The 25,643-nt window shown below is 48.2% G+C and overlaps 2 protein-coding genes and 2 long non-coding RNA genes across 5 annotated transcripts in view; 2 read left to right on the forward strand and 2 right to left on the reverse strand.

Annotated features, from left to right (window-relative positions):
* The first annotated feature begins 169 nt into the window (after positions 1-169).
* On the forward strand, positions 170-964 carry LOC140528567 (uncharacterized). Its single transcript, XR_011975215.1, has 2 exons — positions 170-325; positions 809-964. It is a non-coding gene; the product is annotated as an uncharacterized lncRNA (long non-coding RNA).
* On the reverse strand, positions 665-10,974 carry KAT2A (lysine acetyltransferase 2A). Its single transcript, XM_072646485.1, is given in 19 exon segments — positions 665-1,654; positions 1,961-2,045; positions 2,294-2,357; positions 2,449-2,485; positions 2,727-2,841; positions 3,617-3,760; positions 4,442-4,552; positions 5,097-5,223; positions 5,664-5,872; positions 6,040-6,176; positions 6,393-6,503; positions 6,711-6,817; positions 7,719-7,910; positions 8,225-8,406; positions 8,871-8,960; positions 9,066-9,211; positions 9,843-9,966; positions 10,515-10,877; positions 10,879-10,974. Coding segments are annotated over 19 exon segments (2,619 nt in total). The 5' UTR covers positions 10,960-10,974; the 3' UTR covers positions 665-1,460.
* On the forward strand, positions 8,292-9,585 carry LOC140528566 (uncharacterized). Its single transcript, XR_011975214.1, has 2 exons — positions 8,292-8,426; positions 9,122-9,585. It is a non-coding gene; the product is annotated as an uncharacterized lncRNA (long non-coding RNA).
* Positions 10,975-13,854: 2,880 nt separating the features above from the next.
* Positions 13,855-25,643, reverse strand: part of RAB5C (RAB5C, member RAS oncogene family) — a 43,480-nt gene continuing 31,691 nt past the window's right edge. For both annotated transcript variants that reach the window (XM_072646491.1, XM_072646490.1), the window contains exons 2-6: positions 22,532-22,794; positions 16,602-16,753; positions 15,749-15,871; positions 15,200-15,293; positions 13,855-14,750 (exon numbers count right to left, since the gene is read on the reverse strand). In XM_072646491.1, coding sequence (XP_072502592.1) covers positions 14,635-14,750; positions 15,200-15,293; positions 15,749-15,871; positions 16,602-16,753; positions 22,532-22,697 — 651 coding nt within the window. In that variant the 5' untranslated portion in view covers positions 22,698-22,794 and the 3' untranslated portion in view covers positions 13,855-14,634. The remainder of the gene's footprint in view (positions 14,751-15,199; positions 15,294-15,748; positions 15,872-16,601; positions 16,754-22,531; positions 22,795-25,643) is intronic.

Raw genomic sequence — 25,643 nt, forward strand, 5'->3', positions numbered from 1 at the left:
CCACACTGATTGGTTAGAGCCCGGTGAGAGGGAGGGACAGCTTTGTTAAGCTTGTTCCTGGTCCAATGGACTGGAGAACTAAGGTTCTAGAGGACCCCAAGCTCGAGGAGGACTAGACTCACCCCCAACCTCCCTCTGGGCCTCACTTTGTTCTTCTCTAGGGACAAGGGCTGATCTCAGTGCCTTATCCCTTACTACAAAAGACCAGCTAAAATAAAACCACGCCCCATTACCAATTCAGCTTTTACTGCACAGAAGTCCTCAACACCTGGCCCTGATCCAGAAACAAGCCAAGCCAAGCTTCCAATGCCTCCCATTGCCCAGGGTAAGTTCCAAATCTCCCTAGACTTGTTGCTGGAGAAGCTCTTGGGTCTTCAGGTCAGACCTCTAGAATGGTACCCATATCCATGGGGGTGGAATGGGAACACAAAGCCAGGCCTGCACAACCCTGGACCACTTGCAGTCCACACCTCAGGTGTGCACAGGCCAGATGTCGCTGTTCCTCATCAGAGGTGAGTCATGCCATGACACTAGGGTGAGCAGAGGGGGAGAGGTGGCTCTGAGACAGAGAGGCATGGGTGATGGGCTCCAACACCTAGGAAGAGGGACTTGCTAGGGAGAAGGGGAGATGGGGGATAAAACACAAACCACAGACCACTGGAAAAAAAATCAACCTCAGAGTTTTATTGTTCCCCATGTGGGGCAAATGCAAAGGGAACGAATCCCTACAAGGGAACAGATGATAGCTGGAGTGGGCAGTGCAGAGAAGAGGATGGGCACCCCCCCCATCCAAGCTTTACCCCCATAGGACAGCCCCACCCATTCCGAACCCCCCAACACACCAAGAAGCAGTCAGCCTTTAGCCCCGAAGCCAAGGACCCGGCTGCAGCGGAGGAGGGGAGTCAAGGAGCAGAGGAGGCCCCATCCTGCAGGGCCCTCAAACTTGGACTGAGAACCTTTCAACTGTGATGCACCGTCCTCTCGAGGCAGACACGGTGCTGTGGTTTGGGAATGGGAGAGGGATCTGGGTTAGGGTGGGAGCCTACACTGTGAGGGCAGTGTTGGGGAAAATTCCAAGACAATCCATGGAAGAAAATCCCCTCTGCCCACTCCTCCCACAGGTGGAAGGGATGCAGGAAGATCTGGGGGGAGCCTGAGTCCAGAACTTAAAGGTGGAGGGAGAAGGACTGAGAAAGGCTAGGGGCTCCCACCTTGTTGATGAGCCCCCAAGGGCAGGGCTCAGGTCAGGCCCCCTCCTTGGCGATGAGTCCCCAAGGTCAAGAGGCTGGAGAGCAGGAGGCAGGTTGGGGAGCTTGGTAGTCTCCCTACTTGTCAGTGAACCCTCCAGGTTGGGGGGCAGGCTGGGGAGCCCTTTAGCAGTCCCCCGACTTGTCAGTGAGCCCCAACACTGGGGGCCGGGAAGTAGCAGGCAGGCTGTGAAGCCCAGCCTACTTGTCTCCCTACTTGTCGATGAGACCCCCTTCTTTCAGCTTGAAATAGAAGAATTTCTCCAGGGCGCTGGCACAGCGACAATACTCGCTGTCCGGGGGGTTGTACTCTCGGCAGTTGGCAATCACCCGCTGGAGGTCAGCCACAAAGAGCTTTCGAGTCACGTAGTAGCGGCTCCTGAGACGCTCCGTCATGGTCTTCAGGTCTGGGGTCAAGGGACATGTGTGAGATGCAGAGGGAAAGCAGCAGAGCAAGAGCACCCCACGTGTTACATGGGGAGGATAGCTCCTCCACTGCCTCATCCAGGGGAATCCTGTTGGTTCGATGGGAAAAGGGGGTCGGGTGGGGAGAAGGTGTCTGGGCATGAGGCAGGGGGAGGCTGAGGCATGGTTGGAGGACAGCAGCCAAGGGCTGGAGGGGGGTCCAAACAGGTAAGAAGACAGATTGAACTGAGGAGAGAAAAGGAAGCTGAGGAAGGATTTGAGGACAGAGAGGTGACCAGTGGTCTCACCGATGGGAAAGCGAATGACTTCATAATAATCTGGAGCCTCTGCCTTCTTCACAGGCTCCATGAAGGGCCAGGCACTGGGGTGAGTCTGTAGAGGAGAAAGGGACCGATGACCTGGAAGGCACTGGGGTGGGCCTAATGAGGCAAACCAAAAGGGGACTACCTCATGCCCTCTGCCTCCCTTCTCCTCCAGGAAAGGCTATTTAATGCAACAGCTAAGGAACCCACCTCACCATCTCAAATCTTAACCTACAGTGCAGATACTGAGTATGGAAAGTTGGGGGGGGGGGGTTCGCATTGGGTTTCGTTTTGGGGTTGGCTTGTTATCTCCCATACCTTGATCTGAGCCAGCAGGTTTTTGAGGGTTGTATAAAGCTGGTCAGGGTCCTTGAGCTCCTTCCTGGGTAGGGACAGGGAAAAGGGAGACTTTAAAGCCTTCTGCATCCCCCTCTCCTACCCCGGCCATCAATGCTTCCACTCTGAACACTCACCCTTTCTCCTTCCCCAGTGGCTTCCATCCCGTTTCTCCTGAAAAGCAGGGCACAGTATCACAGTTAGAGCAGGCAACATAGGAATGGGTCAAGGGTCACAGTCTTTGTCCCAGAATGTCTCTGGAAACTGAGCTTGGGGGTAGGGAATGAATTCCCTGCCCTCTCTTCTAGTCTCAACCAGGCATGTACTCTGTCTTACCCCAAGGGCCAATGCCATCCCCAAATCTGCAAGCTCTACCCTGTGCTGCCCTCGGGCAGCTCAGATGCCAGCCACTCACGGATGCCAGGGACACTCTCCACGGGGATCTGTCTTACACCCTCCTTGAAGCAGCTGAGCCCTGGGTATACTTTTCGAATCTGAGCCTGTTTGCGCTCAATCAGTTTCTTGATTATCTGGAGGGTGAGAAGTGGAATGGGGCCTTCAGCCTCCCCTCCTCATCCAACCTTCTCCCTTAGGTATAGAGGGGGGAAAGGCTCTTCATCTCCCAAGAACCAAGATGTCCTAGGATTCGGACAAGGAAGTCCTTAGGACTTCTAGGACTGTCTTATTTTACAGAAAAAAAAACTGAATCTCATAAAGTGGAAGTGACTTTATAGGGTAGTAAACCGTAGCTCCTGTCCTTTCACCAACAGCGGAGGAATTTCAGGAAGTAGAAGGCATTCTCTAAGTGTAGGCCCCGGCTGACTCACAGAGGGGGCAAAAGAAAGGGAAGAGTCCCTGTCTCCAAAACCTCCTGGGTGTTTCTAGGAAAGGGTGGAAACTGGGCCTTTTCTCACCTATTCCTTCCAAGTACCCTGGGAGGAAGGAGGGAAAAGCGCATCTAGAAGAAGGGCCAAAGATAGGGACCTAACCTCGTGGCACTGCGGGATGAGACAGTGATGAAGCAGAATGCTAAACAGCTGTAGGCAAGATTAACTATTGTCTTGTAAATAAACAAACCCTAGGAAACTTGACTGTGGCTCAGGTCTGAAAAGGGACAAAGGGGTGAATGTTCGTCAAAGCAAATATGTGAGGCAGCAGAGAAAACCCTGGAGCCACAACAGGATGAGTAGGGGGGCATTAGGCTTAGTTGAACTGGCAGTATCAAAGAAAGGGCCCTTCCAGGATGGGATTAAGTAGAGTAACCCAAGTCCCCCACCACACACACACATACACACACACCCCTACCTCCTTCTGCTTCTTGATGATATGGGAAAGCTCAGTATAGGGAATCCTGGGATTCAGCTCACATTCCATCAGGGTGGCCCCCTCATAATCCTTGATATAACCCAGGTAGCGACTCTTGGGAACCTTAATGTCCTTAGAGAAACCCTGGGAGAGGCACACCATAACTGAATAGGGTTGTCATCAACCACAGAAGCAGGTAAAGGAGCTCTTTGGAACAGTGGTCAGAGTTAGCTTTGGAGTCAGGAACCCGGGTTCAAATTGTGCCTCAGATGCACACTAGTCATGTGACCCCAGGTAAGTCACTGAATCTCTCCACATCTCAGGCAACTCTCTAGGACTCTGCTACAAATTAGTTGCTAAGCTCAGCAGTAAAAAGAAGTTCCCCATACCAGAGTTCCATACCAGAAGTTCCCCACACTGACACATTACAAAGCCAAGGCAAAAACAAAGTCCCATGCCAGCAGAATGTGTGTGCCCGAGGCCAAGGACCATGTGCTCACCTCTGCATCTCCATTCAGTGCTCTGGGCACAGTGGTAAGTCTGTGATTGGTCAGATGTACCCCAAGATAGTCCCTCCATACTCGGACCTTCAATCTTTATTGGTGGGCATGGGATGCTGAGAGCTCAGTAGGGCAGGCCTGAAGGAATCGCCCCTCATGATGGGAGAGAAGGGCTTTCCCAGTTAACCTCTGGGAAATCTAGGAGGCTAAATAAAGACCCACCCCCATTCCTGCCAAGGGGAAGGGCATGAAGAGAGGCCCCCTACTGGGCATAAGGACACATGGCCCAAGTGAGCTAGGGACAGGGACCAGAGCATGGAGTCACCTGCTTTTTGAAGTAACCGATGGCGTACTCATCTGCATAGGTGAGGAAGTAGAGGATGTTGTGTTTGATGTGATACTCCTTCAGGTGGTTCATGAGGTGAGTCCCATATCCCTAAGGGGAGGGAGTCACCAGTGAGGAGGGGGAACTGGCATCCCAGGGCTGGGGGACACAGTTTGGAAGAGGAAGGAGAATGTGTGGATGGAGGGGGCAAAGGGGATGAGGTATGGCAGGAGCACACAGTATTCACCTCATCCTCACCTCCATCCCCCCAGGGCTCAGCTGCAGGGCCAGCTCAGGTGGGAGAGGACTTTCCTCCATTATGAGTACTCTCTGACCTACCCCTAAATGACTGATCTTGTGTACAATTTTCATTTACTGATCTGGGCTTATGTTGCTGCCCCACAGGAGAAGGTAAGCACTCTGAGGACAGGAACCATTTCATCTCTGTCTCAGTATCTCCACTCTGAACATGGTGCCAACACACAGCTGGGGCTTAATAAAGCCTTGCTAACTTGAACTGCATCAGGTAGGGTTGATATTTGAGAATGTCCAGAGAAGAATGTTGCGGGGAGCTGAGGGGCAGAGAAGCGAGAAGGGAAGGAGGAGATTTCAGGGCTGGAGGTTTAGCAAACAGCAAAAGGGGAGGGCATCTCACCTTCACTTGCTCGTTGGAAGTGACTGCACAGAAGACAATTTCCGTGAAGCCCTGGGTGGGGAACATTCGGAAGCAGATTCCCCCAATGACCCGTCCATCTTTGATGAGGGCCAATGTCTTGTGCTTCCTTGGGGTAGGGAATGGGAGGTAGGGAAGGGGAGAATTGATGGGGGGCACATTGTCACTGCTCCTGAAAACCCTTCATCAGGGCTCAGGTCCCCTCAACTCCCTGCATTGGCTGGGTGGGCCTCCTAAGGGGGAGGCCAACCTCTCAGCCTTCCTGGGATTACCACCCTCTCTCCTCAGGGATTAGGTGGAGAGGCTGGAAGGGGCCACCATCAGGAAACTGAGATCAGGGGGAAGACAGTCAAAGCTTAGAGAATGGAATAAGGTAGGGACTGATCAAGTTATAGGTCATGGGGGTGAGCCCTCTCTTGGGGCATTGGGGTCATTCAGTAAGATTAGGAGTCATGTATATTCCTTAGAAAGACCTTCCCAAGGTGAGCGGAAGGACAAGGGGATTTCTAGGGATCAGAGATAAGCATTAAAGGGCCCAGGGTGACTCACGGGTCAAACACAAGCCTGGCAATGTACTCTTTGGGCATCCGGGGCAGCTGGTGAGAAAAAACATTTTGCAGCCCAACTAGCCAGAGTAGTACACGCCGATTGGCCTTTGGTGCTAGTGAATTTCCTATGACATGGAACTCGATGATCCCACGACGCTCCTCTAGTCGAGCAGTCTCATCCCGGGCCGCATTGGCTGAGAGCAAGCTGGTCTAGGTGGGGAGGAATGAGAAGCAGAGGGGATCCGGAATTAGTGCTCCTCAACATGATGTGAGGATGACCATTCTTGCCTGGCTCCATGACCAAGATGCCAGGGCTAATACTGGTCACTCCCTCCACCTCACAGGGTCAGCAGCTCCCTACACCCAAACCCAAATACCTCAGGCCCAAGCATGGCTGCAGGGTCTGTAATGGTCAACATGACCTCATTGACCAATTCCATGGGAATATCCCCCATTACTCGAAGCCGCTTTGCATCTTCCAGAGTCAGGTTCTCAGGAAGCTTCCTCTTCTCACCTAGGACAGAAATTGGGAGGGAAAAGATGGAGATCCATCAGAACCAAAAATGGTCAGACACAGACAGAGCAGATTTGTAAGAGGAAATGGAGAAAGCAGAGAGGCCTGGGGAGAATGGTAGAGAAGGGGGATGGTGCAGAGAGGGGCAGAGAACAGTAGCTGAGGGAAAGAAGCAGTCCAGTTGGATGGGCTAGAGATTAGTAATTGTATACTCACCTGGCATGGGCTCTGTCCCTCCAGGGTCCAGGCCAAGGGAGCTGCTGCTGCTGCCACCCAGGTTTTGGGTGAATAATGGGGCACTTGGCACAGCTGCAGCACTGACAGTAGCTGAATGAGGGGCAGGAAGTAAGTGGAGGGTGAGATATTAGGGTACAGAACCAATCACCCCCCCATGTGTCTACCTGAAGGGAGATGACCCATCAAAGAAAAACTCAGGTCTCTCTTCCCAAAGGAAGGTCCCCAATCCCTCTCCTGACCCTAGCAGGGCACTACCCTTTGGGTATCGCTAGGATTAGGAACCCTACAAAGCCCTACCTGGCCGAGGAACTAATTGTGGCCCCTCTGAGGCAGGCATGGTGAACCCTGATTCCCAAATAGGGGAATTCTCCCCATAGATCTCTTCCTCCAACATGGACAAGAACCTGGGAAAGGAACAAGTCAGTTACATAGTGTGTTCCCTAAGGACAAGAGGGTCTGTGAGAACCAATTGCTGCTCCCCATCCCATCAGTGATGGTCACTATTGCCTTCAGAACTGCTACTATGACACAGTACAGAGGAGAGAATCCTGGATTTGGAACCAGAAGACTCCAAATTAACTCAACAAACTAGTAAGCACCAATAAAGTGCCAAGTACTACGAATTTGAAGCTAAAAAAAAAATCCAAGTTCTCACCCTCAAAGAGTTTAAACTCTACTGCCTTCAAATCCAAACTCTGCCTCTTATTAGCTATGTGCGACCTTAAGCAAGTCTGAGCCTCAAGTTCCACCCCTGTAAGAGAAGGCTGGACCAGAGGGCATCTGAGGTCCGTTCTAGCTCTCACGCTATGATTCCTATGACTTTTCTTTGTCAGTCAAGCTCAAAGGCCAAAGCCCTGGATAGGCACTGCTGATGAACAATGAATGAGCCATCAGAGAGACAAGACCTGTAGGAACTACCAGCTGCCTTTAGGTGGCCCCCTGACAGTCTCCAACACTAGGGGCTCCCAATGAGCGGAAGGACAAAAGGAGAAAGGGCCAGAAGAGACCTAGAGAAAGCAGCAGCTGGACAGAACTATGGGTACAAGAGCCAGGAGGGATTGTTGAAAGGGCTAGAGGGAGGACAACTGGAATCAGTCAAGGAGGCCTTCCTGGAAGAAGTACCTTAAATGAGGAGGAGAATAAGAGTTAATAAAAAAAGGGAACAGGGTGAGACACTGAAATAATCAAGCTTCCCCTGGAAGACAGTTGCAAAAAGCACAGAAGAGCAAGGTGAGGAAAGCCCAGGAAAGGAGGGACTTGAATGACAAGGGGACAGGCAAATTCTACCGCGCTGGATTGACGTACTTGGGGAAATGGGTAAGGATAAGCGTCCTCTTCTCAGGCACCAGTTTGTCCTTCTCCACCCGAAACTTCTCTAGCAGCTGCCGGCGGGTAACAGTAAAGATGGACCGAAGGAGACTGCGCCCAAAGACGTGAGTTGTCTCATAGCGGGGCAGGCTGTCACAGCTTTGTGGGACATGACAGTAACACAGCCACCTGGGGCAGAGGGGGTGGGAAAAAGGAAAAACACTGAACGCAGAGGCTTTAGGGGGGACTTCCGGATCCCCAGTCCATCTGGTCTCCTGGCTACATCTCTAGATGACTCTTACTCCTCTACTTTAGCTCCCCTTGCCCCTCTCTCCATGGACTAGGTGATCTCTAAGGTCACTCCCAAGCCTAAACATTCTACGTGCTTATGACTTCCTAATGGGATCTCTTTATCCCATTTCCTTCCTACCCAGGAGAGTCACCAGGTCCTTCCCCCTCACTGTTCCTCCCCTTCCCCAAAGCCTTCAGTCCTGAGGAGCTACCTGGTATAATTGACCTTGTAGGTGGCGACATCTTCACCCTGTGACCTCTGCCGGAACTGGGCAGGAGTCTCCAGCTTCCAGTAGTTAAGACAGAGCAGGAACATCTTTGAGAGCTCAAACATCGTCTGCCGCTCCCGTGGGGCCAGATGACTGAACTTAAACTGCACAAAATTCAGTACGCCCTTCAAGAAATGGAGATGAGGTAAGTAGTGGAGAGACAGAGGACTGGTGTCGTCCCCACCCAACAACACCTCCTTCCTTCTTTTCTTTCCAAAGTGCCCAGCCCACCGCACTCAGAGAAGGGGTGCCCCCACCTTCTGAGGCTATTTTGGAGTGCTGGGATAAAGTCTTTCCTGCCACGGGAATTAAAAATGCATGTCTCCAGCACCTGCTGCTCCTGGTTGTGTCCTCTGGAGTCAATCTAAAGGACAGCCCTTCAAGGCAGAACCTACTGCCACCTCCTCTCTAGACCCTCTCCCAGGTCCTTCAACTGATCGTTGTCTGGTACAGTCTCAAGCCACCTCTTACCACCCTGGCCATGTTCTGGCTTGCCAATGTCCTTCCTCAAACACTCCCAATACTTCATCACCAGCCTGACCCACTTCTTGGGGAAGTTAAGATCTCCCTAGCCCCACCCCAGACATACCTGTTCAATATTGGGCTTCTCAAAGGGGGGACTTCCCAATGACCCCTCCACAACTGGGCGTGTCATCTGTAGGATGCATTTTCTCAAAAGCTGGAGGAGACAAAAATCTTTCTGAGGTTCCTTCTTCTTCCTCCTCCACTTCTGCCAAACCTCCTTTATCTTCCCCTCCCCAAGTCCATGCCCAACCAGGCTCACCTTGAAGAGGTAGAAGTAAACCTGCTTGGTGTCTGTGTCTTCTTCCTTGTGCACAGACATGAACAAATTCTCTACATCCACCACCATCCCCAGCAGCCTGTTGATCTCATCCTCTGATACATTCTCCAGGTGGGACACATGATCAGCTGCATGGAAGGGAAGACACAGAATAGTGATGGTGAGAACTGGTGAGGTATCTCCTTCCAGTAAATGGGGAAAGGGGTCCTCCCTTTTCCCCTCCAGGGCCCCCAAACCAGCCAAGTGAATGGGTTCCTTCCATGTCTGAAGAGTTCCCAAGATAGCTAGAGACTGTAGCTGTTTTGCTGCCTCCAACAGGGGTTGGGTGCTATTCTGAAGTTACAGGAATGCCTTACCTTCTTCTCTATGACACACTCCCTTCAAACCACTCTTTTTTAGGGGTATCCTAGAGCAAAGGTGTTAAACCTCTCGCAGAATATTCAAATAAAACTGGAAAATGTTTAACAAAATAAAAGTAGAAATAAATATGGTATAGATAATGTTTATTTGTGGTTTTCTTTCTCAGTCTCTATGGATCCCAAGGGATGCTTCTATTTGAATTTGACACCACTACCCTAGAACACACTTTTACATGCCTCTGTTCCATCTCCCTCTTCCTGGGTGTTTAAGATAGGAACACCTAAACTGACTTCTGGCTCCAGTGCAACAACCACCCAGCCCAGACAGCCAAGGGTTTCTTTTGTTCTTCTTCCCCTCCCTCCCCCCCCACGATCCCTAGCCTCAGTTGGTGCCCCTTACCCAGAGGGTGTTCGCAGCTCCGGCAGGCCTCACTTAGGTTGGCTGCAGGCTGTTGCAGGTCCATGCGGGGGGCAGTGGGAGGTTTGGGGTTCTTCCAGCCATTACACTTGCAAGCATCATTAGCCTTGGTAGGGGTAAGGAGGGAGAACCCCCACTGCAACATCCATCCTCTGCCCCCCTTATCTAAGGAACCCGTCTCCAGGCTGACACTGGCCTCCCCGATGGTCCCTAAACGAGACAGTTTATCTCTTGGCTCCTGGAACTTTCCCTGCTCACCCCGTTTCCATGCCTGGGACAGTTCTCCCTCCTGGCTTCCTGCAAGTCCCCTTCTACAGGAACCCTTTCCTATCCCCCTTTATGCGAGCGCCTTCCCTTTACTGAGGATTTCTATTCTCTCCTGTATACAGTTTGCTCACATGGAGTGGCTTGTACGTTCTGTCTGCTTCTGGGGGGCAGGGGCTGTCTTTGCCCCTTTTTGAATTCCCGGAGCTTAATAAATGCTTACTGCCAGGCACTGACAGCCTGGCTTCACTTCCCACAGAAGGCGCGGGGGAGCGGGAGCTCTTCCAGAGGGCATCTTCAGGTGATGGGGGGGAGTCCCTGTCCCACTCCTGCCCGGACTCCGCCCCCAACCCCGCTGACCCCGCCCCCGCCCCAGTGGCCCCGCCTCACCTTGCAGGCCGAGAAGACCCCGAGCTTCTCCAGCTTCTTGGCCCGGGGCAGCGCGCGAACCTGCGCCTTCCTCTGGCTGGCGCGTTGCTGCTGGCTCAGGCCAGGCCGCGCTGGATCCCCCCCGGCTCCAGGCGCCGCGCTCCCTGCCCCCGGAGTCCCGCTCCCTGGGGCCCCCGCAGGCGCCGCGGCCGGGCCTGGGCCGGGGTTAGGGGCTGGGACCGGGGCTGGGGCCGGGGCCGGAGCCGGAGCCTGCAGGCTCCGGGACTGTGGGGCCTGAGCCTGGGCCTGGGTTTGAGTTGGAACCTGGGCCTGGGCCTGCGGCGGTTCCGCCATGGCCTCACCCGCTGCGCAGCGCAGCGCAGCGCAGCGCTGCGAGGCGCACCCAGCCCAAGGGCCGCATGGGCCGCCCGGGGACCACTGCGCACGCGCCGATGCGCTGAGGCATGGCGGGAATCGTAGTCTCTTCGCCCCCGAGTGCCCCTGAACCTACTTCCGGGTCCCCTATTTCTCTTCCCCAAGGGGCCCGATGAGGCCCTGGAGAGCATGCTAAAGAAGATTGCTCTCCGCCTCCCCTCTAGCGCAGGCTCACCGTCCTTCGTGTCCGTCGGTCACGGGGATGGTCTGGTCCCTGTTTTCTAGGCATGTCCTCTTAAGGGGGTATGGGGACGTAGGTTGGGGCAGCCCTTTGTTCTATCCGGCCAAGTTCACACCCCACTCCCACCCGGCTTCTCAGGACCCAAAGAGTTCTCGGCCGTCCAAGCTGGGCTAGGAGACCCGGGAACAGAAGGTGCGAGTGGAGACTGTGCAGAGCCGAGGCTCATTTTCTCCCCCAGGGAAAGACTCTTGAGGCGGGGGAGAAAAGGCAGGCACGGTCCTCCCTGGGAGCAAGGGGAAGGACCAGAGGGGCTCCGGAAGGGCAGATCACTGAGAAGGGTTAGGGTTAGGTACGGTGCCCCAGTTCTTAGTCCTGTACAGTGTGGGACCCCTCCAGCGAGGCAGAGTTTAGGTGCCCACCTTCGAAGGACGGTCCTGGTCCGGCCAGATTCTTGAAAAGAGAAGTCGGGGTGAGGGGGCCGAACCTTCCGAGTCAGAAAAAGGAGTTAGAGCCGACATAAAAGTTGGAGCATTCAAGGGGGCTCCGGGAAGTAGGAGACGGGAGCTGCAAGAGTGGCACAGGTGAGCCTGGCCAAATCCAGAGGAACTGGAGCCGCGCGGGGACCTGGCACAAGCTTCAGGCGGGAATATTTCAGGTCCCCGCCACCGTCCACTGCTTCTAAAAATGCGGCTCCAGGGTGTGAGGCTCGAGCCCTGAAGGGAGGGAGGATCAACAGACTCGGGAGAGGCTAAAGGAAAGTGGAAGAAGCAGCCAGGTACCAGTTGAATCTGGATAGCTTCAGCCTCCTAAAGTTGATAACGATGGGTGACAGGTGAAAGATTTCAAGTAAGGGTCAGGGTCTCCAAGGATCCTGATCTTGGGGGGCATGGCTGACCCATGTACCAAAATATTGCCGCCTACCTACTTAGAATCCAGTTGGGGCTACGTGCATCTTGGGCCTCCAGAAACCCACATAGAGTAAGGGAAACTCCAGAGTGCCAGCAGCTTCGACTTGGAAGACTGGGAGATGGGTTAGATCCTTGGGGACAGTAGAATTTTTAGAAGGAAATCTTAAATAGTATGAGTAAAGGAACTGCCTTTGACTACCATCATTCATGAAAGTGGGGAGAGGGGGAAGAATAGAGAGATTACAGGGATAAACCTTAGGTTAGATTCTCTAGAAAAAGCACTCAAAACTGCTCCCGGGGAAAGTTGGAGATTAGGTAGATCGGTTGACTTCTTGTGGCAGGTGGAAAATATCGGAAAGGAGTACTTTTCAGAAAAGCCTCTTTGCTTAGAAAACTCTTCTGTTATAGAAGAGACCTACCCCAATGGGTCATGTAGACTGGGAAAGGTACTCCCTTGCTTATAAGACATGGTAAGTTACTGGGACAGATCTGAAAAAAGTCAATGGTGCACAGACAGTTCAGGGAGGAGTGGAAAGAGGAAGGAAGAAGCAAAATCAAATCATTTAACAATTAGGCTTAATCCAACCTGCCTGCCTAGGTCTGACACATTTATGGGGGGGGGTTAATGTAATTAAGGAGCTGAATGTAAGGCCCTTCTGCCCTTTGTACTTGCCCAGTGGTGTCAAACTCAAACAGAAACAGGGAGGCACCAATCCTTACAGAATGATTCCTTTGGGCTGCATACTGACTTAGTTTTCAAATGTAATATGTAAAATATTTTGTTAAATATTTCCCACTTATATTTTAATTTGGTTCTGCCCCCACTCAGGAGTGTTGCTGGCTGCATAGCTTGTTTGACACCTATAGTGTAAAGACAGTAAGACTGACCCAGGAACCAATGCTCCCATTTTCCCAAATAAGAACCAGCTCCTTTAATGCAGGATGGCAAAGCTTTCCAGAGGAGTTTGCCAGCTCTGGGAATGGTTCTCAGGGAGAGCTGCTTCAAGCACCCCTTTTCTCCAGCCTAAACAGAGGAAGCTAGTTCTTCCCTTCCCAGCAGCTAACACTAAAACAGATTTGATTCCAAGAAGGCAGAAGTAGCATCTCCACCAGAGAACAATAGCAGCCACTGGTTTTGAATCCAGGCTTTTGCAAATGTATGCTTAAAATGAGTTAGGAGGCTTTAGACTAACTGCAGCAGAAATGCTGTAGCCCACAGTATTATGCTTCCTAGTAGCAGGGTGGAAGGAAGACAGGAGAACATCGGTGCTTGGTGCTCCTTGGCCACTGTTTAGTGGTCTGATAGCCTGGGTGGGGTGGGACAAATTGACTTTGACAGAAGCAGAATAGGGCATCTTCCCCATTAGCTGAAACCCCCAGGGAGGGGGTAGAAGGGGAAAATTAAGGAGTAGGTCAGTCATCAAGATGACTAGATCCTGCCTAAAGCGGACAAGAAATTCTTTGTTCTTGTGGCTAAACTAGAAGACATCTCGCTTAGATGCTGGTGACAACCAACCACTTTCCAAATAGCTCGAAGAAAATGAGAAAAGATTGGGGGAAAAAATCGGTTAGCAACTTCTGTCAAGTCAGAAGTTCAAGCAGACCATATCTGCTTCTATAGGCCACAGACCCTGGTAAAGGTTATTCAAACATTACCATCCAGGCCTGCCTCCCTTCATGTGCCATTACCTTTCTCTGGTTCAGGAAGTGGGAAAATACTTTTTCCCTTGACAATTCCCTTCTTAATTAGGGGGAAAAAAAGCTCTCAGAAGCTACTAGGATCTGTTTGAAAATAACAGAGAAAAACCATATTAATGAAAAGAAATGAAGAGCCAAGTGAGAGGTCGATCGGTGTACTATATTGACAAGATACTGATTGGTTACATGTTGAAGAAAACATACAATACAAAATACAGAAAAAGTTGGTTCCGTTCCCTTCTCCCCCCTCCCCCCCAAATACTCATCATTATGATTTGGTCAAAATAGGGCTCAGAGCCAGAGGTCCAGGTGGTAGCAGGAGATCTGGGAAAAGGGTTCTTGGCTGCCATAATAATGCTTTCTCTCTGGGCTGTGAGTCAGTGGGGTGGGGTAAAGGAATAGGGTGGCCCCAATAAGAACCAGCTGAGGGAAAATCCTCCTAGTTCCCTTCCCCACCCAGGGCTTTCCTTTTGTCCCAAGATAAACAAACCCCACTCCAAGATGGTGAGTGAGGATATAATGAGACTGAGGTGCTACCAACACTTCTCCCAATCAGCAAAAGGGACAGGAGGGGTAACCACCTCCCTATCCCCCCCACCCCTAAAAAATACAAGGGTAGGGAGAAGAATTGGGACATGCAGCTACCACCAGAAAAGAATAAGAGGGAAGGGGTAGGAAGAGCTGAAGTTCATATATATTAAAAAAGTGACTTAAGACTTAAAATTGAATTAGTATTTGTACAGAAAGGTGCGGGTGGAATAGCTCCCTCCAGCCTACGATCAAAAAATATATGGAGAAATCACGGCAGGCCCCCCCATGGCGGCGGCTCGCTCTCGTTAAGTGCGATTGGTTAGAGTGGATTCCAGTCAGGTTGTTCAGGCAGGGAGAGGTGGGGGGCAGTGGGCGGGCAAGTGGGTGCTCAGTTGCTGCAGCACTGGCTCCTGCTGGTTGGGCTGTTTTCCTGGAGGTCCACACCCCGATTCCGGCCTGGGGCACCAGGTGCATTCTGGGGCTCATTCTTGGGCAGCTTCTTGGCTGGAGGGTAAAAGAAGAAAGAACTCATATAGTAACCACTCATACCAAGACAGGATGGCTAGCTAAATCCAAATCTCTACATGGGAGCTCTTACAGTAGCACTCAATTTTAAGCTGGTCATTTCAGGGCAAAAGCAAAACCACTTGAGAGGTGGTGGCTGGTTCCCAACAAGCAAGCAGAGCACTCTGGACCTCCAGATTAGATGGCATCCAAATAACCCTCAGACTCTGGGGCAGCAGATGAGAAATGGTATAAATGACTCTCGGTTACTAGATTTGTTTTTGGTGTCAAGACTAACACCAGGGATTATCTATTAAAAGGGCAGATTTTACTTAACATCAAGAAGAAAACAGTTTGCAAACAGAAAGAGACCCCAAGAAACCAAAGGAAGGTCCTAGGTCAAAGATATGATTTGGTAGTGCAGGAAGGGAAGGTACAAAGCAACTTACCTATTGCCATGAAAATTTCATTCACATTCATTGCTGTCTTTGCTGATGTTTCCATGAACAGCAAGCTGTTGTCATCTGCATAGGCCTGTGCTTCCTTGGGTAGAAAGGGAGGGGATGTGGCTTGGTCAGAGACCCCAGCATACCTTCTCCCCACCCCCCATGTATACTCAGGCCTAAATTTTCTGCTTTACAAGGACCTCTGATTTGAGTAATTTTTGATTCCTTCCATTACCACTACTCTAAACTTCCCATTCATCCTACAAAATATACAGGGGCCTCAGTCACTCTTTCCCAATCCTACTTGTTTCTCCTATCCCTAGGGGAAGAAAAGTACAAACAGCTACATCCCCAAGGCTTTGCTGTCACCTTCAACCCTCTCTCTCCTCCAAGACCTAGGAAAATCCATCAAAGGGAGAAAGAAGACACAAGAGACACAATTCCCTTTAGATGGGGGCAGAATGAGCAGAAGTAACCTGCCCAGCGCTTGACATGCTGCCTTCTTTGAGGCTCTGGAAAGCCAGGACAGAAAATGGTGGGCCCACTACTCACTTGGAAGTCCACAGCTCTCTTGCTGGCCAGGTCAGCCTTGTTGCCGGCGAGTGCAATGACTATGTTGGGACTAGCCTGCCGCTGCAGCTCTTTCACCCAGTTCTTGGCCCGTGCAAATGTATCCTGGGGGTGGGACAGAGGCACTTACCAAAGGCGTGGAAAAAAGATTCTCTCCCACTGCATTTACTGACACTGACTGACATCCTAAAGCCCTCCTGCTCCAGGGCACTCAAGCTCAGAGGCAAAGAAAGCAATGTTTCACTGACACAACAGAAAGAAGTCAAAGTGATTTGGAAAGCAAAAGCATATTGAGGGGGAAGGGGACAGATTGGGACCTGCCCTGTTAGCCTCGATGTCAACAGATTTTGCTTAAGGGTTTATTTGATCCAGGAGAGAACTGGAAGAGGAGGGTCTGAATTGACTCAAGTAAAAACAAGAGGCATTAATAATACTTTAAAAAGCAAGATGACAGTTGAGATTAAGGTCTTCTTCTAGAATGCCTGCTTAAACTGAAAATTCACAGGTAACTTAGAGGCCACATACATATTCTATGTTAATATTAAATTGGCTTAATGTACTCTATGCCAATGTTTTTATTTGCTATTCACTGGATTTGAGATAGTAAAAAAAAATTAATCCAAATAATAACAAGGGATCATAGGATCACAGATTTAAAGCTAGAAGACATTAGAGATCATCAGCTCTTCATTTTATAGATGAGGTAGCTGAGGATCACAGACATAAAATGATTTGCTCCAGGTTACACAGGTAGTAAATGGCAAAGGAAGAGGGCCCATCTACCTCTAGAAATCAAGTTCTATAAGGATGAGGGAAAAAGAGGTGATTTTCTTACTGTATTTGTGATGTCGTAGACCACAATGGCTGCCTGAGCACCCCGATAGTACATGGGGGCCAGGCTGTGATACCGCTCTTGTCCTGCTGTGTCCCAGATCTCAAACTTGACCGTTGTGTCGTCCAAGCAGACAGTCTGTGTGAGGAAGGCCGCTGAAAGAGAAGTCATCCCATGGGTTGTGGGAAAAATAAGGCCCATTCACACTGGGCATTACAGAAAAGCCCGATACCCTTTTCTAATCTCCCAGTTGGGGATGAGCTCTTCAGCTGGGGTTCTGGAACTGAGGGAACTGCAAGGGAAGGAAGGGGCTGAGAGCGAGAAGCCTTTGGCTGGAAGAAATGTGAAGTAGGCAGAAGAAGAAAATGAGCAGGTCATGATGGGAAAACAGACAAACCAACCAAGCAAGATATGATATGACTGGGTCATAACATATTAGGCATATGGGGGAGGGGGGAGTTATGAAGGATCCCACAAACATGGCTAAAGGGGATTTGATGTCCAAAATAACTAGAGAAATAATAAGAGCTCCCCTGCTGCCCTTGATAAACTCAGGCTACTTGGGCCTATTCAACTCTATTTTGGGTATTGAAAGCACTAGAAGCCATAACTGTTCAAACACAAAAGCAGCAATGGAAGTCTAATCTATGCCAGATATTCATTTGTGGTAGTAAAGAACTAAAAACTACATCTGTCAAGGGAAGAGTGGTTGGGAAAATGATATGAACATAATGTAATATTATTGCGTGGTTCAAAAATGATGAATCAGGAATTCAGAGAAATGTGGAAAGATATACATGAGCTGATGCAAAGCAAAATGAGCAGAACCAAGAGACCAATATATATCATAACTATGATGATGTAAATAGAAAGATTACTAAGAGAAATTGGATATTGAGCAATGGAAAAACCCAATGAATGTCCCAGAGGCCAGAAAACAAAAAAATTACCTCTCTACTTTAAGGCTGAGGGCAGGAAGGGAGAGGGGAAAGAGGTACAAACTGTACCTGTTTCAGTACTACACAATTTTGTTTTAATTGCTTTCTCTTGTCACAAAGGTGTGTTCAATGAAAGGGCAGGAGGATTAAAGAAAAATGAATATTTATTTTTAAAAAGAAAAGAATGTGAAGGATGGGAGAGGTCTCAGGATCAAAGAAAATATGTCCCTATTTTCAGTCAAGGAGAGAATGGAACCTGGAAACTATAGGCCAGGGAGTATGACTTTTGATCCCTGGCAAAATTCTAGAACCTATCATTAGAGAGATGGTTAGGGAGCACGTAGAAAAGAAAGCAGTGATCACAAAGTCAGCCTGGCTTTAACAAAAACTGGTCATGCAAGATGAACCCATTTCCTTTTTTGAGAGGGTTACTAATCTGGTAGATCAAAGGAATGTTGTTGATGTCACTTACCTCTATTTTGGCAAAGCATCTGATAAAATCATTGATGCTATTCTTGAGGAGAAAATGGAAAGATGTGAGTTACAAGACAGTACCATGAAGTAGGTTTGGAACTGTCTGAATGGCAGAACCAAAAGACTTGTCATTAATTGATCATGAAGTCTTTATTAACAAAGCTCTGGGGGACAGTTAACACGCTGGACCCAGAAAGATGCTGGCAGGCTAAAACTTTGGGCCAATTAAAGATAAAATTCAATAGGAATAAATGTAAAGTCTTACACTTGGGTTCAAAAAAGAAAATGAGAGGGAGGGCATGGCTGGATAGCAGTTAACCTGAAAAAGACCTGAGGGTTTTAGTCATCTGTGAGCTCACTATGAACCAATGTGATATGGAAGTTAAGCAAGCTAAAGAAAGCTTAGGCTGCACTGAGAAGCAGTGTCTGGAAATAAGGAGGTGATAGTTGTCCTCTGCCCTGCCCACACTGGAAATAAATAGTATATTCAGTTTTGGGCACCACATTTTGGGAAGAGAAACTGATAAACTGAAGAATGCACAAAGAAGGATACTTAGGATGGTAAAGAGACTTCAGTTCATGTCAAAAGAGAATAAGCTGAAGGAGCTTTGGACTAAAGAAGAGAAGACTGGGGTCTGAGAGTTAAAATGACAACTTCTTTCAGTTACTGAAAATCACTTGGAAATGGAATTAGGTTTGTTCTGCTTTGTCCCAGAGGCCTGAACTAGGAAAAGGGTGGAAGTTGCAAAGAGGCAAATTTAAGTTTGAGGTAAAGAACTTCCTAGCAATTAGAATTCCCCGTAAGGAGCCTTAGGAGGTAGTGGGCTCCCCTTACCAAAGGTCCTCAGGCATAAGCTGGACCACTTGTCCCATATCATATAAAAAGGATTCATTCTCAGGTCTGGTTTTTACCTCATATTCTGTGAATCTATTTCTCTTAACACTTCCCAGCTCACATCCTCAGGGAATTTAGTATTTCAGTCTGACCTCCTGCCATTCAGATCAGTTATGGGCCACCATTTCAAAGAAAAGAAACATGAAATGTCATGTCTTCAACAGAAGGAATAGTGTTAGGTGCTGGGGATGCAAAACAAAGAAAGAAATAGCACTTGTCTTCAATTCTGGCTTTCTGAGTGGGGGATACAATGCATACTGATAAATACAAAGTGATCTTGGGAGGTGAGCCCAGGACTGATCCTTGAAGAAAAGCTTCTGAGAGTCAGAGATGAGTAAGAACCATTTAGGCACAAAGGCCCATTTGTACAAATGCACAGAGATATCTGTAGAGTTTAAGGAACCATTAGTATTCCAGTGGGGCTAGAACAGAGGGAGTAATGTTTAATTCTGGATGCAATAGGAAGCTACTGAGAACATCTGAACAGGAGACATGATCAGAGCTATGCCTTGGTGGAGAAGGATTGGGTTGATACTCTTGATTGGTTGTCACTAGACACTTTGTTGGTCCAAGGGCTCCATCCCCCAGCCTTCAATTCCTCACAGTACATGCAATGAGACACTCATGTTCTATTACCCAGAAAGCCAAAGGCATGACCTGCCGCATCCCTGGATGAACTACCTAAAATTACCTCCTTCCCTTAATTCTACAACAGAAAAATTAATATCCAAATTGCAGGCTGTCAGGCATAAACTTTGCTACCTTAGTGCACCATTAGGCACTACCATTACTTGAATATGAGGAATGGCATTCTGGATTCTCACCACTAGGGTGAGCATGTACTCTGAGGGAGATCCTAGAAGCTCAAACATAGGCACAATCCCTTCTGAGCCAAAGGATTCCTGGCCAGCTTTGTTCAAAAGGCTGGCTGTCTTCTTCCTTTTCCTTCTCCAACCCCCCACCCCCACCCCCTTCCCCAAAGGACGGAGGGTGCCACCTCATTTCCCCATCTCTTCCTCTTCAACCAAGTGCTGAGGAAGCAGCAGGAAAATTGCTGATATGACCTGTTTGTGTCTCCAGCTGTCTAGAAGTCTCTTACTAACCAAGACGGGAAACGATAGCAACTGAAATCCAGACAATCTTAAACCCTCACACCCCCCCCCCCCCCATCATGAATGACACTCCTGGGGCACAGGTCACTGAGAAATCACACTGATGAAGAATTCCTCACATCCTAAATGCTGACTGTCAGCTGGGGTGGGGAAAACTGCTCATGTGAACCTGGCTTAAAAGATGGGATAAAGGTCAACTTCAGGAAACCCAGCCCTCTTCTACGTATACACCAGGCCAGTTTGGGAAATAAATGCCTGTGTTTGGGGCAAGGAGAGAGGTTTCTTGGTTTCAGGTCAATTGTCTAAAAATGTTTTTCTAGAGTAGCCCAGAGAGGAACCTTGATTTCTGCACACATTTTCTAAGCATGTTCCTGGGACAGAATATTCCTACAAATTCTCCATGAATCCTCCAACAGCAGCCCTCTCTCATCTCCTCTGACTGGCACTTTGCTCCATCAGTTATCCCATTTTCCTTCTATCTTCTGCAAACACATGTTCAGATCTCCCCTACTCATGGAGAGGAAAAAAGCCTTCTGAGCCCCTCTACTTTTTTTTTTTTTTACTAGTTTACCAAGGCTTTGTCTGTGTATCTTTTCTCCCCTGGTCTATTCCATTTTCATGGATTCACCTATCACCTCAAAGTAGAAGACTCCCAAATCTGTCTCTGGCACTGACCTATTTCTACTCCAAACCTAAATTTCCAAACATTTGACACCTCTACCTGTGTCTTCTACTGGTGCATAAGGTTAAGCATATGTAAAACTGAAATCATCTCCTAAAACGACTCTTTTTTTCTTTACCTCACTTCCCTATTTCTCTTAATAACATCACCATTCTCTTAGGCCCCTAACCTCAGAGCTAGCTTTGACTCCTCCCATGTCTACCTGAAGAGTCCTTTTGATTTCCACCTTATTCACAGCCTTTCCATTTTCACTGCCATAACCTAGCTCAGGCTCTCATTGCTTTTCACTGGGAGGCAGCTTGGTGGAAAGAATACTGCCTGTGGATCCAGAGGACCTGAGTTCAAACCCTTCCTCTAATGCTTACTAACTGTGAGACCTTGGGGAAATCACTTCCTCTCCTTGGGCCTCAATCTTCTCATCTGTAAAATGAAGACACTGGACCAGACAGCCTCTTGGAGATCCCTTCTAGCCTGAAATTCTATGACTACTCTAAAAGCATGTTTAATTGGTGTCCCTGTCTTCAGTTTCTTCTCTCAGTAATCCATCCTACCACTGCCTAATTAATCCCCATAATGTACAGGTCTGATGATGTCCCTTCCCTGTTCAAAAACTTTCAACGGCTCTCCTCCACTACCAAAGGAAAGCCAAACCCTGGTCTGCCATCTGAGATCCTCTACAAGGTGGGCCCAACTTCTTTTCAACATTATTTGATGCTATTTTCCTTCAGGTATTCCAAACCAAACTCTCAATCCCAGAACACGTTCCTCCCAGTACTTTCCTGCCTCTGCCCTTTTGTTCAACTCATTCCTCATGCAAACAGCCTCCTTGTTCCACCTGATGCAGGCCCATAAAAAACCATCCACCTCCCCCATCTAGTGTTCCCTTAACTCCCTCACCCAACTAGAAGGCTTCTCCTTCCTTCCTCTGACTTGTTCCAAATGTTTTATGATGCCTAAAATCTAGGAGGGAAGATGAACCTACATCACAATAATACAAAGTAGAATATAAATTTCCTCCAGCCCACTACACTGTACATGCTAGGCATGTAATGCTTGTTGCCTGAATGAATGAGAATGTTCTTCACTCTGTGCACATCCTGACTGGTCCTGGCCAGAGTTCTTCAAAATCTGGTCCTTTAGGACTTACTGTCTTCTTTTAGTTCATACCAAGGTTTTGTCTGCTGATGCATGTTGCTCCATTTTCTATGGTTTCCTCTGTGTCTATGTTCTCCCTCATCCCAAACCTCAGTGATAGCTCTCTGAATAGGTATTTGTGAAGAAATCAAGTTAAGGGTCACCCAGCATGTGACAGAAAGGCAGACAGTAGGTATGCTGGACTCCCAGGCTGCTGGAATAGGGGCATAAAGGTGCCAAGTATAACAGCAGCCTGGGAAAGTAAGCAGCAGTCTCCAACCTACAAAAGTATTCTTCTTACTTGGCTATTGGGGTAGGTGGTGCAGTGGATACAGCACCGGTGCAGGAGTCAGGAGGACCTGAGTTCAAATCTCACCTCGGACACTTGACACTCACTAGCTGTGCGACCTTGGGCAAGTCACTTAACCCCAAACTGCCTCATCCTGGGTCATCTCCAGTCATCCTGATGAATATCTGGTCACTGGATTCAGATGGCTCTGGAGGAGAAGTGAGGCTGGTGACCTGCACAGCCCTCCCTCACTCAAAAAAACAAAGTCAACTGCAAGTCATGTCATCATTTCTCTGATGGCATGGTCTTCTTTGGCAACGAAGGACAAACACACACCTTACTTGGCTACTAGACACCTTGAAGATTCCCTTCTAACACTCCCACTCACCTTTCCTTAGGTCAAGCTTACCTCCAATTGTGCTCTCCTGGTATTCGTGAAACTGTCCCTTGACGAAGCGGAGGACGAGGCTTGACTTGCCCACTGCTGACTCCCCTAGTAAGACCAGTTTAAATTGGCAGATTTTGTTGCCAGCAGCTGGTCCATTGGGTCGTGCTGCGCCTCCCCGACCCGCCATGGCCTGTCCCACAGCAGTGGCACCAATAAGCGTGGGGGATAGGGTGGGAGGCCAATACTGAGTGCAGAGGCACTTAGTGGGGAGAGGAGGCCTCCAACTGTAAAGAAGAGGAGATGGGAGAAAGGAGTTAGTTCAAAGTAAAAGACTACTCACCAAACCCCTTCCTCTATAGTCTTCTCTTCCCCCATATGTCTGCTCTAAGGCATCACATAATCACTCCTAGAGTTACAAGATTTTTGAAGTTTATACTTCACATGTCTCCACAGTGTCTCAAAAAAACTGAGGTACTGAGTTTCTGGCAGGAAAAACAAGAGGACCCAGTTTTCTTGACTCCTAACCTTAGGGCTCTCCAAATAATACTGTTTCTAAATCCTAATTAATTTAAACATTTAAGTACTACTACATGCAAAAACACTGTGCTCCACTAACTAGAGATACAAAAGAAAACAAAATAGTGTCTGCCCTCAAGAACGTCATATTCTAATGGAGGGAAACTGCATGAAGAAACATAAAAAGTACACAAAGTACATATGCATATACATACATACATACATACATATACATATGGCACTAGGAACTGGGATGCAGAGAGAGGGGAAATTAGGATAGGACTTGTGGAAGAGGACATTGAGTGAAGTCTTGGAAGAAATCTAAGGATGTTAAGAGGCAAAGGGGAGGGGAAAAGGATTCTGGGCCTGCAGGTAAGTCTATCTCCACAGGTGAGCCTCCATTCATATCACAATCACTCCCATTCAGTACCTCATCACTTCTCACCTGGACCTAAATGAGCTTCTCAGGTTCATAGTCCCTGCTGCCACCAAAATGATATTCCTAAAGCATGAGACTGACCATATTTTTTCCCCAGCTCAAGAAGCTTCAAGAGCTCCCAAATACTTTTAGGACAAAACACAAACCCCTCAGTTGAGCATTTACAGCCCTTCAGGATGTAGCTCCACCATATTTTTCCAGAGTTACTTACTGCATGTTACTTCCCTTAACATCTGGCTGGCCTGCAGTTTCCAGGACAAACTATTCCACCTCCCAACTTTACACCAGCTGCATTTCCCATGCCTAGGATGCTCTCCATCCTCATCTCAGCCTTTTGTAACTCCTGGCTCCCTTCAGGGATAGCTCAAGTGCACCACCTACAAAAGACCTTCCCTGTTTGCAACAGTTGTTATACTCCTCGCCTTACTCTCCCCAAGAAGTCTTGTATTCATTCTGTATATATTTTGTGTTTTATCTGTTTATGTACTGTTACCCCTATTCCAGCTCTTTGAGGAAAGGAAATGTTTAATTTGTCTTTTCAATCCTAGTGTCTAGCACAGTGCTTAGCAGTTGTTGAATTTCCAGAAGGGTCAAAAGGTAAATTTACAACATAGTCCAGGGAGGCACTGATTCAGTTCACTATATAAAAATTGTAGCCTACCACCTGTCATCTGTTGTTGTTCAGCAGTGTCTGATTCGATGTGATCCTGTAGACTTTATTCATGGGGTTTTTTTTTGGCAAAGATATTGAGTGGTTAGCCATTTTCTTCTCATTTTACAAATGAGGAACTGAGGCAAACAGAGGGTAAGTGATTTTCCCAGGGTCACACAGCTAGCAAGCATCTGAGTTCAAATTTGAACTCCTGACTCCAAGCCTAGTGTTTTATCCACTGTATCGCATCACCTAACTGTTTCACCACTAGCCATACCCACACAGAATATATCAGCCTTTGAACTGGGTCCTACAAGTCGGGACAGAGAGATGGGAACTACCAAGGTTAAGTCTGTCTAGCAAAAAGTTCTTTGATATTCCTTTATTTTAAGGCACCATCTGAAGGCAGTATATATCAACAGAATAAGGCATCGTGGATATAAACAATTCATCCTCAATAGGAATAAGGGCTACAGTACCAGTTAAGATGTCTGTGGCTCATTTGAAAAAAAAAAAAAAAAGCCTGTCAGCCTCCGGGGAACCAGGGTGAAAACTACATTTCCCATTTCCAAATACTCAGAGCACCATTTCCCTTCTTCTCAATTTCAAAAAGGGCCAAAACTTTCACACATACAGTCAATGACAAAAAAAAATGCATGCATATTCAATTCAAAGCTTGCCTGGCAGTCAAAATTGCTACCAAGTCTCCTTTTATATACAGGATTTGAGTTCCTGTTTTCCACAGGCAGCACCAAGACACAGAACTGCAAAGGGGAGGAGGTAGGTGGGTGGAGTGGAAGTGTAGGAAGTAAAAATCTGACACTGCAAGAACTATACTACTCTAATAGTAAGGATTCAACACAAACCAATGTTCTAGGGAGTAACACTTATGCATACAGGAAGTCAGAAATCATTTTTTTTTCTCCCGGGGAAAGGGGTAAGTCATGAAAGGGATGTAAAGCCTATCTCCAAAAAATCCTTTCAGACCGTTACTTAAGGTCCCAGTTAGACATACCCAAAGTAGAAATTTTGTTCCAAAGACTGTCTAAACAGAACAGTCTGAAAAAAGTTTAAGATTTGAGAGCACTATTTCCCTACCAAAATGTTATATAGTGGGCAAGGAATCTCTCAGCTAACTCTTGTATCTCTTCCACACCCAGCATAGTACTCTGAACAAGGAATATTAATAAACTCCAATTAAGCACTTACTATGCGTCAATGAAGTGTTTGTTGAATTGAAAGTTTATGCATTACAGATCAAAATTACTCTAGGTATCTTTTAAATAAAGATTCATCTCAACATAATGGAAAATTCTGGGCATTCAGACATTTCTCTGTAGTCAAGGGGTATTAGTTGTCTTGTAGCCTAAGTTATGGCAAATAGAGGGGGAACACTAGGTCTTTTCTAGGGTCAAGGCTTAAATCACATTTGGATAAGTGGTCAGGGATAATGAACAATGGGTCCAAGGTCACTTAAAAAGCTAAGAGTAGTTTAGTAGGAAGTCTTACATCACTTCCAAATCCCA

Source organism: Notamacropus eugenii, chromosome 2 (genome assembly GCF_028372415.1).
Source record: "Notamacropus eugenii isolate mMacEug1 chromosome 2, mMacEug1.pri_v2, whole genome shotgun sequence".
Lineage (NCBI taxonomy): Eukaryota > Metazoa > Chordata > Mammalia > Diprotodontia > Macropodidae > Notamacropus > Notamacropus eugenii.